Genomic DNA, 16,360 nt, shown 5'->3' with positions numbered 1-16,360 from the left:
AGAATCTGAAGCAGGCTCCAAGCTCCGAGCTGTCCCGAGCTGTCAGCACAGAGCCCAAAGCAAACAAGCCGCGAAATCATGACCTGAGCCGAAGTCAGGCGTTTAACCGACTGAGCCACCCACGTGCCCCAATTCTTGATTTTAATGTACACTTCAGAATCCTCAGAGACAGCTTGTGGTCTTGGTGTCCCCAGACACTGGTACCCCTCCCCCATTTCAGATGTTGCTTTATAGCCACTGCTTTCAGAGCCTCCACGGGATGGGCAGATCACACAAAGTCAGCTGGACTCCATCTCTAAGCATGGGAGGAGGCTGAAGCATCCTAGTCCAGAGATTTTGAGATTGAGGCTGTCATTTATCAAAGCAACTTCAATCCTAAAACACGGATGACCCAGAGTCATGAGAATGGAAAGGCTTCTTGAGAATGGAAATAAACTACTGTGGATGTAGATTGGGAGCCAGGAAGACAAGCAAAAGAAATGTTTTCTTCTTCTTTTGGAGAAGAAGAGCCCTGAGCTGGGAACTGGCACATCTGAGCTCTGGTAGCAGTTCTCAGTTTCTCCATATATAAAATACAGATGATTGGTGTTTACACCAGAAGAACCCTCAGGGACCCTGAGATTCTCTTGGGAATGGGTTTTAGGGACTTTTGCTTACAATCCAGAATGTTCTCTCTAGCTCCTAGGGAGCAGCTGGTAGAGTTCTGAGTATCTGCTGCTCTAGTCCTGTTAGAATGAATGGCCTAGAGCAGGGGTTAGCAAACTGTGGCCCTTGATCCAAATCCGGACTATTGTCTGTTTTTGTTCAACCTGTGAGCCATAAAAAATGGTTTTACATTTTTTTAGTAGTTGAAAGAAGTCAAAGGATGACTATTTCATGATATGTGAACATTATATGAAATTCAAACTTTAATATCCATAAATAAAGTTTTATGGGAACACAGACATATGCATTTGCTCAACTACTGTCCATGGCCACCTTCGTGTGATAACAGCAGGGTCAAATAGCTGCAAAAGATTTTGTTACGGCCCACAGAGCCTAAAATGTCTACTATCTGGCCCTTTACAGAGAAAGTTTGCTCACTCCTGACCTAGAGTCACTGGGCCACTTCGCAGGTCCAAGAGCTTAGTGCTCTTGAGAGGAAGGAAGAATTTGGAGAGAAGAGAGAAAGGAGGGATGAGTAAGGGTGAGAGAGCTGGGTGAAAGAGAGGCAAGTTTCTCCTTTTCAGGGAAGATGCTTCCAGAGGGGAAGAGTGGAGAGATGAGTGCAGGCCTTCAAACTCAGTCCACTCATCCCCCAGGCCACCCTGCCCTGTGCATACACACAGCTCCCAGAATGAATCCCTAGAGAAAACAGAAGGAGGGAGGCCAAGTTAAGCCTCTGGACGAGTGTTCTTAAATTTGTTTAGTGGTCTTTTGCCCAAGTCTTCAGGCCTGGGTCATCCCTGGGTCCCACGGGAGGATGTGACACTCCAGAGAGTCAAGCTGTCATGGTTGAGGAGGTTGAAAGACATGCATACATGGTTTGGGGCAGCTGATGTCATCTTTCCCCAAAGAGAGTATGTTTAGCCTTAAAAGTAGAAGTCACCTTTTACTTATTATCAACTCCATTTCTTAATTTTGTAAATACTGTTGTGTTGGAATCTGTATAATAACAATCTGCCGGGATTTCTTTGAACATATGTAGTGTTTACTTCTTCTTCTAAAAGTAATAGGAACGTGCCTGCGAGTAGCTTTGGCTTGCTAAGGCCTTCCTGGGAGCTGAGGATTAAGGCAGAAACATTGTGGCTTTAATTTTCTGGCTAATTCAGACAGATGTGGCCTCTGGGCCTGGTTTGGCCTGGCAATTGCCTCCACTTTCCTTGGCCAGGGTGGGCCTAGCCTAAGAATGCTAATGCACATTAAGGCCTCTTACCATCCCCGAGAGTCAGGGTGGCAAAGGATGAAAGCTATATGCCGCCTGGCTAACCACATCACTCAATGTCCACTGATGTGGTATCCCCTGTGGCCTTTGAGCAGTGTCCATAATCTGACCATTTCTTGGCTGCCACCACCTCATAAAAGCTGTTGCTGATTAAAATGGTTCTGGGAGTACCATGGCAACATGGGGCAGGGCAAGCCCTGAATGGCAAGGGTAGGCTGTCCTGGCATCCACAAGGGGTGTTCTGGGCCCCTGGGTTGGTAGAAATGGCCCTTCCTGAAGGTTTCTTTGTCTTCCAGCAGACAGTGCCCGACACCTGGACCTGCCCTGCAAGCGATCCTATCTGGAGGCTCCCCCTGCGGTGGGGGAGGATCATTACTTCCGCTCTCCCCCTCCCTATGACCAACAGATGCTGAGCCCCTCCTACTGCAGTGAGGTGACCCCAAGAGAAGCCTGTATGTACTCAGGTTCAGGGCCCGAGATTGCTGGGGTGTCTGGTGTGGACGACTTGCCCCCACCCCCACTGAGCTGTAACATGTGGACATCGGTCTCACCGTACACAAGCTACAGCGTTCAGACGATGGAGACTGTGCCTTACCAATCCTTCCCCACACACTTCACCGCCACCACTATGATGCCTCGGCTGCCTACTATCTCTGGTCAGAGCTCCCAGCCACCAGGAAACACCCACTTCAGCGTCTACAATCAGCTCTCACAGTCTCAGGTCCGGGAGCGGGGGCCCGCCGCCTCCTTCCCCAGGGAGCGAGGCCTCCCTGCAGTGTGCGAGAGGAAGCCACCCTCTCCACACTTGAATGCTGCCAATGAGTTTCTCTACTCTCAAAGCTTCTCCTTGTCCCGGGAGGCTTCCTTACAATACCATTCAGGAATGGGAACTGTAGAGAATTGGACTGACGGATGACTCCCATGTCTCTCGACAGCCCCAGGACCATGTTGATCCAGTGTTAACCTCTGTGGGTGGCCTGCACTACCAAGAAACACAGGAAGGTATTTCAGAGGGTGTGATGTATGAGTGTGTGTGTGTGTGTGTGTATTTGTACATTTGGAGAGCATCTATCTTCTGATATACAATTGAGGCCATGACAAGAAAAAAAAACTACAATTATCTAAGAAGCGATTTTGGCTGCGGGACCTGGGTCCACTGTTATCTCACGTGTCTTGACATGTGCATGGGTGGGATGGGAGTAGAGAATTCATGCGAGTTATTTAGAGATTTGGATAATATAATCTTTGATTTACTCAGGGGCCAGGTGGTGCAGTCTCTCTCATAGGGAAAGTTGGGGGAAGATTCTCACTGCTGGGGTGGGAGGGCTCTGTGCACATCTTAGAGCTCCTGGCCTTCTGTTAGCAAAGAAGCTGAAAATCTTGTTTGGGGGACAGGAGGCCCACTCTTTTGGCTTCTGGAGATTCTGTGAGACTACCTGAGACGTGCACTCAGCTAAGCCTCAAAAGCCTGCTCTGAGAGTAGAGCTGACTGCTCAGTTACTGGCCTGGAAACTGATCCCTGGAGTTCTGAGGTCGGAGGGATGATTTTCAGAGAAGGTCATGTGCTAAGTGCTACCTGATGAGTATTAAAAAAGGTTTTTTTTCCTTCAAGAGGAGGGAAAATGCAGCCAATAGCATCTCTGTCATCATTCAGGTTTTCTTATACAGTACCAAGCCCTTCCCCTCCGTCCCTGACATATAGCTTCTCACTCTCCGGTGCATAAGACTCGGCCTCTCAGGGACCATCTGCATCCTGTGACTGGCAATTGTGAAACACACTTCACCTGGCAACGTCCCCAGGAGGTCACATCGGAGCTGCCGCCAGGCAGAGCCTGTTCTCCCAGAAAATCCTCGCCTCTGGAGCAAGACAGCCCAACAGAAATAAAAACAAGAATTGAGAAAGCATTCATTTCTTCCAGTAAATTCAGCCAGTGAGCTCAGAGAGCAAGGATGATTCTCCAGTGAGGTGAATCGTGTAGTCCCCAGCCCAGCTCTTTAGCATCGAACGTCACCAGACCATCCATGGGGCTGGTATGAACTCTGTAATCAAATTTGGGAAATCACTAAACTCTTTGCATGCTGAATAGCTATTTATATATTATATATATATAAATAAATAAATATATATATATATATATCTCACAAATGCAGGCCACATGTCAAATTCAGCTTTGCTTTTTACAAATGAATAAACCTAATAAAATGAACGCTGGAGGGGGTATTTGGAAAGACATCTATTTAAAATTTTATTACACATTTGATGTTAAAAACTAAGAATGGTTTAGATAAAACATATAAATAAATAAATAATAAATATATAAATATATAAATAAATAAATAAATAAATATATATATATATATATATATATATAAACATACACACCACAGATTAAACTTTATTAGAAAGACACATTAGCCAACAGGGGGTATGGAACTTCAAGTGTTTTGTTATATAGCATGGACATTTTATTTTACATATCAGAACATAAAGCCATTTTACAACTGTGAAGTGTGTGGATGCTCTTTACTACTGACTTGTCATTTCTTGGCTCAGCAATGGTCTCATCCTCCCTTTTGCTGGTATTTCTTCTGTGCCTCTGAGCATTTACACTATGCTCAGAGTAATACACTATACACTATTAATACACTATACACTATAGGCCTCTGAGCCTAGAGTGAAGGAATTTAGGACCAACGGAACAGCTGTATCTTTGATCTCGTGCTACTCTGCAGATGATGGGTCTGGATTTCAGGGTCCACAAAGACCCCAGAAGGGCAAGGCAGGCAGTACACAAGAATCTGTCACATTTCAGTAGTCAGCACACAACCTGGTGGTTTGGAGGAGGTGGTCTTACACGTAGGGAATTTTTGGTGGGATCTGTGCAGCTTCTTCAGATGAGGAACTGAAGAGCAGGTTGGAGTGAGAACCTGAGGCTTTCCAGAGCAGTCAGATGTATGAGCTCATCAGCCACCTGTACCCTAGAGAAAGGATTCAAGGCCTGGAAGAGACCTCTGCATCCTCCTCCTCAACCAGATCCCTAAAGCTTGGTCACAAGATGGAGTGGCAAGAAAGGAGATGAATCCAGTCCACCCTATTAGATTAGAAGAGAGGCTGGTGTCAGGAGGTGTGTTGGGGCTCCCTCCTTACAACGCCTTGCCTCTTGCCCCCTCCCCTCATTGTCACCCACCATCTCCACTGCAGATTGGTCTAGGAAGCCAGGAGAAAAGAAGACAAGGGTAAGGGTGTTCTTTAAATCCATACCTTCATCAGGATGAAGATGAGATTTCCTGCTGGATAAAAAGTCCACCTTGTCTCCTATTTCCCCAGAGTCCTTTCCTGTGGCTTTAGGGCTGCTCTCTGGGTGGACTTCCTCCTGCAGAAGGAAGCCAAGCTCCTTCTTTCCTTGGCTGTTGGCTCCCACCTTGGGCTTTTTGGTCACAGAGAAAAACTTAACTGAACCTGGGCTTAGGACACAGAGAAGTGGTGGGTTCATCCTAACTCACACCTGCTCTGTTCTTTTCTTTCTGGGTGGATTGCATTCTGGAACACTCCACACCTTCTAGAACCCCAGGCAGAGGGCTGGGAGCTAGACGTGGGTTCCCAGCCTCTCTTCAGATACACAGTTGCCTGAATCCAAGGTAAAGAAAGCTGTCTGTCTCTTATGGGATATTCTGAGTCTAAGCAGCCCATATCTTCCTACCAGCTTTCTGGGAAGCATGAAGTCCTGGGGCTTTCCCACCTGGGCATGGCTAGAGAGCAAGGCCTGAAGTGGGATTTGTGGAACTTTCCTGCCCTTCTGAATCAACAAGTCAATAAAAAGGGGGCACATGGGATACCCTGGAACAAAGGGCACCATTCAGTAGCGCCAACAGGTCATACATCATCGGGCCAGAAACCTGCCACATGAAAAGTGTCTGCTTCTACAGCGCCCTGCGTTGGAAGGGGGGGGGGGGGGGGAAGATGAATATTCAGCTGTGAGGCCATAGGCAGGCAGCCCCCAAGCCTCTGATCACCAGCCCAGAGCCAGCCACTTGGTGAAGCTGGGCTAGGCTCTTAGCTGCAGCTCAGCTACCCAACTGCCCTCCAACAACAGAAGAGCCTGGAATAACAAAATGGAGAATGAAAGAGAAGCTGGAGCAGACTGACAAATTGTTAAAAAACCAAACCAACTTCCAGTCTTGGCTGGGCCTCAGGGGGTCAAGAGGCCTCAGCTTGCCCCACTAATGGAGCCTGCTGGAGAAGTAGCAGCCCCAGCCTTGCAGGGTCTTATCTTACAACATAAAATTAAAACCCACTTAAAAGGCCGGAGGGCATGTTAACATTCCCCCTGCTGTCTAATTGAAGTAGTTCCCAGTGCAAAGGATTTCACTTGAAAGATGTCCCCCTCCAAGCCCCAGTTGGCAGGCAGGGCACGGGAGTGGGGAGGGGGAGACTGTCATTTCAAAAGACCAGCACAAGCTCAGGCAGGAAAAGCCTGGTTCTGTTTGCCTTCCCCACCCAGGCAGCAGGTGGCGACAGCAAAGGTTAGGACAGGCTGGGTTGTTTTGTATTTTTAGAAAATTTTACAAATTCATTAGCAGCTATGTCAGCAGAGGCCAGACTCCCGACAAGAAGCCCTGTAATGATTCAAATATGGCGAGCCCGCAGCTAAATCTGGCAGTCCCTGCAGCCCAGAGATTTCTATTACGTCCCCCAGCGACGCCCTGCTCCTATGCAAATATATTACAGGTCTCCCAGGCATACGGAATCAATCAGGGACATCCTGTAAAGGTGATGAACTTGCACTGGCCATCCTGAGTAATGGGAACCAGTCAGCCTGCAGCCGGTTGGGACTGAAAGCCAAGGTGACAGCTATTAAGCAATTGTGTGCAGAACAAAATGGCAAGGGGCCGGGTAATCAATTCAATTTCGATGGGCGACCCAAGCAACTGCAGCGTCTGTCGCAGCTGATTAGAGGGGCCTGCTGGAGCTTTCAGTGCGAGCCCATCAGAGATCAGAAACAGGCCTGGGATGAAAAGGGAAAGAACTGTCTCCTGAGAAGCAGGCGATGAAGGACTCTGTTTTATGTGACTGTGTTCTTCCTTCTCTCCTTGAAGAAAGAGTAGAAAAAAAGCAAGCAGTTTGGAGATTAGATAGTTTTCTTTTCAGCCATTTATCATTATGAAGGAAAGTAGACAGGGCAGGGGCAGAAAAATCTCCAGTGGGATTTCTGCAGAGTCTCACTAAGAAGGACCAGGTTTACACTTTGCAGCTCAAACAGCCCCTGCTTATTACCACAGCCTGACGGGGTCTGCAGAGCGTCCAGAGTCTCTCTTCCCTAACGAGTGCAAACAGGTCCCAGCGCTCTGAGGATCACAGAAATTCTCCTGCAGAAACCCCAAACCACCAAATTGTATCATTTGCGAAAATGAAAGCCCGAGTTGGAATAATGGGGAGAGGAGGCAAATGGGAAAGGAAAAGATGAGACAGAGTTGTACAGAGTCCCAGCTGGTTAGGCCCCCACTGTGGCCCCCCCATTTACCTGGGCCCAGTGCAGGGCAGGAAGGGCCCTGGCTGTGTCTGCCCAAGTTCAGCACTGACCCCAGTCTGATGGTGGATCCTGTCAGCCTGCATGAAAATTCTAGGCTCGTGTTCGGTTCTCCAGTGCAGAGGAGGCAGAAAAAGAGCACCCCACAGGCACAGAAGCCATGAGAGAGACCAGCTATGGGACTGAGGTGGGAATGAGAGAGGTTTGTGAGCAGATGGCCAGGAAGATGCAGAACCAGGAAGGAGAGGGCTCTCTTGGAGCCCCGGGTGGGAAATAAGCATCTGAGGCAGGGCTGGCAATGAAAGAGGAAGGGCAGATTTAGAAATGAAGAGCCACGGGTGGCCCTGATCAACCCCTCCGTAAGAGAATCACAAAATGATAATTAACTTGAGCAAAGCTAACCTCACTAATAATCTGAAATGCAAATTAAAGTGAGAAAACATCACTTCTATCTAACAAATTAATAAACATTTAAGAAAAGATGTGGGGAGTAGCTCTCAATCATTGCTGGTGGGAACGCAGATTGTTATAGTCTCTCTGGAAAAAGCAACTTGGTAACTTGGACAAAGACTCTAAAAGTGTTCATATCCTAAAGAAAATAACCAGAAATGTGGACATAGCTTAATGCTCTATAATGTTCATTATGGTATTATTTTTAATAGCCCAAATTGGAAGAAAGTAAATAATGGTTAAATAAATTATGATATACTCATACTCTGTACTATGATGTAGTCATTGAAAATATATTTACAAAGTGTGTTTAGTGACACGGAGAATTGATTTAATACTAAGTGAAAAAAGAGGATCATAACACCGAGTATGATCTCAAGAATATTTGGGAATGAAAAAAATACATCAGTGCAGCCAAACTACAGATCATTAAATAGCAATCGACAAGAGAATGAAATATATAAATATATAGGTCCATGATATATTATGTGAAAACAATTTTCTTTTCAACATTTTTTTTTTTTTTTTAATTTATTTTTGGGACAGAGAGAGACAGAGCATGAACGGGGGAGGGGCAGAGAGAGAGGGAGACACAGAATCGGAAACAGGCTCCAGGCTCCGAGCCATCAGCCCAGAGCCTGACGCGGGGCTCGAACTCACGGACCGCGAGATCGTGACCTGGCTGAAGTCGGACGCTTAACCGACTGCGCCACCCAGGCGCCCCTGAAAACAATTTTCTAATAGATATGGTTTCCCATTTGTGTGAAATACAAAGCAAAAAACAAACCTGTGAGTGTGCATATATGTGTGTGCATGGTGTGTGTGTGGGAGGGTAGGTGGTTGGGTGGGTGTGGGTGTGTGTGGTAGGGGTTAAGAGAAGACTTAGGAGGAATTTTTTCTGATAGTTCCCCCATACATCTCTGTTTTATTTTCCTTGTAACAATGAGCATGTATTTCTTCTGTAACCAAAAGATTCAATTATTAAAGAACAAAGAAAAATAACTTGTGATTATAGAAGTGCCTGGAATAAAAGAGAAGAAACTGTGTCCAATGCTATGGCAGTAACCCTGGGAAGTGGCCGATGCTCCCTGTCAGGTGGACAGAGATTGACCTCTGGGCCCCCTCACATCCCTTGTTTTCCTCCTGATCCTTGGGCTGTCCTTCTTAGACACCTTTTCGTCTGCCCAGTCCTTCAGTGCTGCTGTTGCTCAAGGACTGGGGCTTTAGCCTTGTCTTCTCACAAGGTACTCTCCCTGGGTGAGGCCATTTGTTCCCACGGCTCTTTCACCAACATACACTGACAAATCTCCAGTCTAATCTTTCCGTCTCCTGAGATTGTCTTCTGGATGTTTCTGTTTAAGAGATTCAGAATCTCCAACTCCCCCTGTTCAAACCTGAGCCCTCCAAACATCTCCTTGCCTTATATGTTTTGGTAAATGGCCCTGCCAGCCAAAGTCTCATTGCTCAAATCAGAAACCTGGGCTTCAGTTCCCTACCCGCCCAACCCCCAAACACTTGCTAATTTATGCAGGTTCTATGTTCTAAAGACTGCTTACATCTGTATACCTTTTTCTCTCCTTCATTAAGTCTGTGTCCCCCAGAGTGGCAAATCCTTGGGCCTGGGCTGCCTACCCTCTAGTGTTAGCTGTGGTGAGGCTGCAGGGCTTTGGGCTGGCAGGAGCAGCACTCCAAGGCACTAAAACACTGCTCGTGGGGTGATGGCTGTTCAGACATGTTGAACCAGGGAATAGCCCAGGCAGAAGACAAGAGGCTGTTCAAAGGTAGGAGTGCTGCTTTCATTGGTGACTCTGCTTTAGGCTTGGTGTGGTCTGCTTCTTCTGCTCTGGCTGCCACTGTGGAGGTAGTGAGAAAGCAGGGCCCTCCTGCAGCTCATTTTGTAGGGTCACAGGCTAGCCCCCAGACTCACAAGCTATCTGAGCACCCTCCTGCCCTGTAGGCCGGCATTGAGAGTGTATGCTGCCAATGACAACTCTCTGTGAACGTATCCAATTGCTTGCTAGGGGGTAAATGAGCCCCAGGAGTACTAGATCGGTGCTGTTTCCAGCATCTGCCCTCCACGTACCTATATCTCTTTCTCTTTCAGGGATTCCAAATTGTCCCCTCTCCCAAGTACTTGGGAGACCTATGCCAATTTAGGACTGGCTTTGTCTCTCCCTTAAGAAGAGAAAAACCAGGGGCGCTTGGGTGGCTTGGTCAGTTGAGTGTCTGACCCTTGATTTCAGCTCAGGTCACGATCTCAAGGTTTGTGAGAGCGAGCCCCATTTCCGGCTCTGCACTGACAGTGAGGAGCCTGGGATTCTCTTTCTCCCTCTCTCTCCGCCCTTCGCTTGTGCACATTTTCTCTCTCTCTCAGAATAAATAAATAAAAATTAAAAAAAAAAAAAGAAGAGAAAAACAAAGACAGTAAGTCCCCAAACATGACTCCCTACATAAAGCACCTAGAACAGGGTGCATGCTTAGGAAATGATGGTGTTCCTTAGGTCTAAGGAATTGGGAGATTCCTCCAAATATAATTTAGTGAACAATTGGTGGCACCTCAATTTATAATTGCCTCCACTCACCACATGCTGGCCATGAACTTGCTGCCCTCCGCCTCACAGGGAGGTAGGTTGTCACTGCATTAGGTCCCATCCTCTCCATGAGGCTGGGTCAGGTTGGTCCAAACTAGCAGAGTTAGTAAATAATCCAAGTACCTCTAAAACGACTGTTTAAAGTGTCTGGGGAATGGCCTCAAGACCCCCTCGGGTTGGGTGGCAGAGCCAGGGTATCTTTCCCTTGCCTTTGCAACTCCTGGCCACAGAGTTCTTCCTTGGGATGACCTGGAAGAGACTTGTTCTGGAGTCACGATTCTTTACACCAAGAATTCCTAGCTAGGGTGCCCGAAGCAAGGGTTGGGTCTGTAAAATGACGTAGTTCCATTAGGAATGATGGAAACTATGTGAGCTGCTTTTAATAACACCAAATACAGCACAGCACAGCACAGTCCTCCTTCCCTTAAACCCCATGTGCTGATGGCCCGGCCCACATGTTCTCTGGCCCAGACTGAAAGCCAACGGCTGTCTCTTCAGGGCAGTCGATGGACCTGAATTTACTCCACACAAGGCACCGAAGGTTCAGGCATTAAGCTCTGGCCTGTCACACTGCAAACCTGCATTTTCTAGCCCAAGAAAATGAGCTTTTGGTTTTTTCTTATAGCAGTGAAAAGAGCTTGGGATGGGGTGTGAGAGATGTGGGTTCCAGTCCCAGTTCCGTCAAATGCTGGCTGTGTGGCTTGCCCTCTTTTTGAGCCTCCTTTTCCTTCTTCTGCGTAGCTCCTCATTTCCCTTGCAGCACTGAAGGTCTGTAAGTCCGTGAATAATAACGTCTGCACTCATGAATTTCTTAGTTATAACCAGGACTCTGTTTGAATCTATAGCAGGACTTGCTCCAAAAAAGAGTAATGGAAGGAAATACAGAAACTTCTTTTTCTAATTATATTTATCTCATCCTTTTCAGATATCTAGTGTAGCATAGTAGTAAATATGTATAATTGATAAATAACTTTATAAATAATAAATAATATTTTGGGATATGTGCTTTAAAGCTTTTTGCTGAAGGGAGGTAAGATTTTTTTTTTTTTAACGTTTATTCATTTTTGAGAGACAGAGAGAGACAGAGCATGAGCAGGGAAAGGCCAGAGAGAGAGGGAGACACAGAATCCAAAGCAGGCTCCAGGCTCTGAGCTGTCAGCACAGAGCCCGATGCGGGGCTCAAACTCACGAACTGAGAAATCTTGACCTGAACCGGAGTTGGACGCTCAACCGACTGAGCCACCCAGGCACCCCAAGGTGAGATTTTTAAAAAAGGATGAAGGGCACCTGGGTGGCTCAGTCAGTTTAACATCAACTTCAGCTCTGGCCATGATCTTGGGTTTGTGGCTTTGTGGGCTGTCAGCTGTCAGCGCAGAGCCCAGATCAGATCCTGTCTCCCTCTCTCTTCGCTCCTCCCCCTTGTGCACACCCGCATGCGTCACGCCCCCCCCCTCAAAAATGAACATTAAAAAAAAAAAAAAAAAGGATGGATGGATGGAGACTAAAGGGTGCTAGAGCAGTCACTGTGAGGCTCTGCGCTCTGCACGACCTCCCAGAGATGGTTTACCAGAGCTTTGGATGGAGAGGCACAGTGAGGTAGTGAAGAGAGAATGGGCCTGGAGCCCTACCACTTATTAGCTGTATGCCTCATCTCTGTGAGCCTCAATATCTCCCTACATTTAATTAGGGGTAATAAAGCGCTACCTACCTTCCAAGCTTAAATAACAGATTAAATGAGATAACACAGATAAAACTGTGCCCAATTAATGTTGTCCCCCTTCCCTACCATGGGATGCCCGTCTGCATAGGTTTCATTTTAGATGCTGAAAAAATGTAGACATTTTCTTTTCTGGGAAATTCCTTTTATTGCTTTTCGGTACTTTATTGCTTCTCCTGTCTCACAGTTAAGCCTTCTTTAACAGCCGCCAAAGCCTATGCGCAGTTAGGTATGGAGTGCCAAGGGGAGCTGGAGGGCCATGCTGGGAAGAATCCTGCTTGGTCTTTCCAGCGCTCTGAGCACCTCACACTCCTAGGGGTTTGGGGCTCATCCAGGATTCAGGACACCATTCAAGGACATTTAGGAAAGGGTATCCCTTCACCTAGGAAGAGACAGCTTGAGTTTTTTGCTCCTTCATTCAAAGCTCATTGCCATATTCAGTGACACTGGAAATGAATCTATTCTTAAAAGAAAGTCCCAACTCTGCCACTATTTTGTTGGAGGCCTTAGACAATCCCTCAGTCTTTTTTGGCTTCAATTTCCTCTTTGCAAAGAAGGATGAGCACTATCTGTGCTGCCAACGGCCTAGGCTTGGCATGGCTCATGGGCCAAATGAGACGCTCTGCATGAAAATACTCAGTAAGAAATGAAAGGGATTGCAATTATTAAGCTTCCCGTTGGTCCAATTAGCACCAGCCCACACTAATTTCTGCCTATTCATGAAAAAAAAAATCACTGCTTTTCATAGACTAAGGAGGGGGAACGGTTGGCAAGGTATTGAACAATCTCATCAGCTCTGAGAGGTGGATGATTTAGTATCATCACCTACCTTATCATTATCCTTGCCCAGCCTGCATCCTCAGCTTTTGACGAGGTCAATTTCCGGCACACACAGAAAAGCCTGTGGCTGTGGTCGGAACAATCGGCCACAGTACTCCTCTCATGTTGTTGATCCCTTCATTTCCTCCAGCAGACTCCTGCCGGGGACTGAGTTCTAAGTTTTACGCTACTCTTTTGGACTAATCATTTGCAACAGCCCTGAGCACCCTGCCCCTCTCTCACTTTTGCTGTCCAGCTACTGCTCTGGATGGCAAGATTGCTAATTGGGACATGATCCCAGTAAAATGGCAAGAAGGATTCAAGGAGCTGGTTCACTGGACCTTAAATATCCTGCCCACAACTTTACAGCTCAGGCGGCCATGGAGGAAGTATGAGTCATACCAAAGAGGTGAGGCTGCTGCTTAGGAAGGCCTCCACAATGACATTTTTCACGCTTGTAATAAACCGCTGTATTATTAGAACTCACCAAAGCTGAATTTAATGAAAGTTTTAGGCCCCAAGGCCTGAATTTTTCTTTTGTATTGCAAAACAAAACCAACTGGTCCAATTCAAATTAACCCCAGAAAATGCTTAGACTTTAATTATAATTTCTTTCATTCTTTTTCCATTCTCTCTTTCTTCTTCTCTCCTTTTCTCCAGTCTCTCATCTACAAATTTTGCTGGAGATTACAATCTGTTGGAAGAAAAGGAAATGTACAAGAGGAGGAAGAAATGAAAATCTTAGAAACATATTCAGGTAGTCACAAGTTTGTCTACAGGAGTCTTTAACAAGAGTTCCTGATCAGAGACACAGATTCACATGAGAAACTTTTAAAAGTGAATGAAGAGGAGAAAAATACCAGACCCTCTCCATTTGTACCAGAGATATAATGGGATTTAAAATTCAACTGTATCAAAGCTCCTCCAGTTAGACCTGGGAGGCATCCTTTTGTAACAGCAACTTTGCAAAATACTGGTGCCACAAGCAAACAAATGATCACTCCAGCAATAAGGAGAAGACAAGTCCTTTATTTTTTAAATTTCTGGGTCTGAGCCCTCGGGAACTACCTTGGGGGAGGGTGGGAATGAAATGTGCCGCTGTGCACCTGGCCTTCAGCTATTCAGGAGCTTGGGCGGCAGGAAATACCTCGGGGGCAGCTTCCGTATTTGCAGGAGCTAGTGAAAAGACATCTTTTTTCCCCTCACAGCTACGTTCGTAAACAAATGTTCACTCTCCAACCCTCACCCCAATTTGGAGCATATTTACCCAATAAAGTAGGCCTTCAAATGCCTCCTTGTCCTTCATGGAACTGAAGAGCGCGGCGCCGCTGGCTTCGCCGCCACGGTAGGGAGCGCGCTCTCGACCCTTCCCTGGGGCAGCTCGGTAATCCTCCGAGCACCGAAGCCCCACACGAGCTACTGGGCTGTAAAGTCGCCCAAGATGTCGGCGAGGAAGACTACTTCAAACGCGCTGCCTTCAGCATCAAGGGGCCGGCGGTAGCGGCGGGAGGGGCGGGGGGGTGCTGGCAAAAATTCCGGGCCAGAGCTGCCTTTGTCTTAGCGGATCCCTCCTTCCCCTCCTTCCGGGGATCGGGCTCAATGCTGATTCCTGCAGGGGAGTCCCTGCTTGGCATCAAGGCTGGCCCCAGGCATAAGATCCTAATTATTTGAATGGTATTTGTTTTCATTGCTCTTTTTTTTTTTTTTTAATGTGTCCAGGTCGATGGCATTTTAATGCCTTATTAAACGGGGGTTTTACAGCAGTCTGTCTGTTCAGTCTCTGGGCCCATGCCTGTACTTTGTGTGCAGGGATTTTATCTTTCCTGCTGGCTGAAAATATTTTCCGAATTCCCTATAAAAGTTTTCGAGATTTCCTAAGACAAATAGAGCTCCACCAGCTCTAAAATGACCTTGATGCAGTCGGAATTACATTCAGACACATGCTTTCTCCCTTGTTTACACAAAGAACTGAACTTCACTTGTGCTCATTAGCTGCTGTTCTGAGTACACACCAAATTTGCTCCACAAATGTGCTGGTGCGTAAAAGCACAACTCTACCTGGGATGGCTCCCCAGAATCCAATCTTTTACTGGTTTCTTCCATCTTCTCAGATGGCTGCCCTGGCTTTGAAGGCAGCATCAATAAAGATCAATAAAGCCTGATCCTGGATGAGGGGTTTGCATAAGAGTGTGCAGCATGTACAGCTGAGGGGAGCAGCCAGGCCTGCAACAGAAACATGACTGTCGTGAAGCTCCACAAAGTCGCCTAGAAGAAAATCAGCAGAGTCCTTTACTTGTCAGTGTGTAAAATTTTATGAAAATATGTTTTTCAGAAGGAAGCTGAATGTAAAAAACATCGAAATAAGCCACAAGTCAGGCAACGTAGTGTTATGGAAAGAACCTAGAACAGACATAGGTTCAAATCTCATTTCTGGTGCAAGTTAGCATGTGATCTGGGGCAAATAAAATGGGAAAAATTATCTTTATCTGTATCTGTATCTATCTCAGGGTTATTAGGAGGCTTGGAAAGAAGTAATGTGTGTAAAACATCTAGTGCAGTGACTGACCCGGTGATTGTAAATAGCTACCATTACTATTTCATGAGGATCCTTAGGACTCAGATGGGCAAAAGCACACTCATTGTGTGTACTCGGGCTTTGTTAAGGCTTCTGGAGTGGGAGAAGGGAGGCCTCAGGGACTGAATGTCCACTCTGAGCCAGATATAGCAATAACTGGTGTAACCAGAATTTAAATCCAGATCTGACTCCAAAAGCTGGTTCCACTGTCCAGGTTAGGTAAAGTAAATATGGAGAATTATATCTCCATAATTCTCCTGTAGCACAACGTAAGGCTGAATCAGCCAGATGGGGCTTATTTTGCTTAGGTGGCACTAAAAACCCCTCCAATGCTCACTGCTTAACCACCTGGAAAACTCCCTTTGAATTTCTATTTTGCTGGGTCTTTTTTTTTTTTTTTTTTTTTTTTTTTTTTTATAGCATTACCTTCTTGGTGGTGTTTCACTAACATTTAAGACATTTAACGTTTAAGACAGACAAATACCCTGGAGATGAATTGGTAGGGATGCCCAGTCCGTTCAGAATATTTCCCGCTTATTTCATGTCTGCTGTTGCATTAAGCATGTCACAACAAAAAATGGAAGGTATCTGGGTGGCTCAGCCAGTTGAACATGCGACTTTGGCGCCACTCATGATCTCGAAGTTCGTGAGTTCGAGCCCCACATTGGGCTCACTGCTGTCGGTGGAAAGGCAGCTTCAGATCCTCTGTCCCCCTCTCTCTGCCCTTCCCCTGCTTGTGCTTTCTCAAAAATAAAC

At 46.5% G+C, this 16,360-nt stretch overlaps 1 protein-coding gene and 1 long non-coding RNA gene across 4 annotated transcripts in view; one reads left to right on the top strand and one right to left on the bottom strand.

The window, feature by feature from the left end:
- The window catches only part of TBX4 (T-box transcription factor 4), a 32,463-nt gene extending 28,030 nt beyond the window's left edge, over window positions 1-4,433 (top strand). For 2 of the 3 annotated variants that reach the window (XM_058703283.1, XM_058703282.1), the window contains exon 9: window positions 2,221-4,433. In XM_058703283.1, the coding sequence (XP_058559266.1) occupies window positions 2,221-2,840 (620 nt within the window). In that variant the 3' untranslated portion in view covers window positions 2,841-4,433. The remainder of the gene's footprint in view (window positions 1-2,220) is intronic. The other variant, XM_058703285.1, reaches the window with a different exon arrangement.
- On the bottom strand, window positions 4,301-6,070 carry LOC131497211 (uncharacterized). Its single transcript, XR_009254810.1, has 3 exons — window positions 5,187-6,070; window positions 4,578-5,016; window positions 4,301-4,534 (listed from the first exon to the last, which is right to left on the bottom strand). It is a non-coding gene; the product is annotated as an uncharacterized LOC131497211 (long non-coding RNA).
- Between the last annotated feature and the right edge of the window lie 10,290 nt (window positions 6,071-16,360).

Source organism: Neofelis nebulosa, chromosome 16 (assembly GCF_028018385.1).
Source record: "Neofelis nebulosa isolate mNeoNeb1 chromosome 16, mNeoNeb1.pri, whole genome shotgun sequence".
In the NCBI taxonomy this organism is placed as follows: domain Eukaryota; kingdom Metazoa; phylum Chordata; class Mammalia; order Carnivora; family Felidae; genus Neofelis; species Neofelis nebulosa.
Note: the sequence above shows the minus strand (reverse complement) of the source record. Positions and strands in the feature narration are given on the sequence as shown.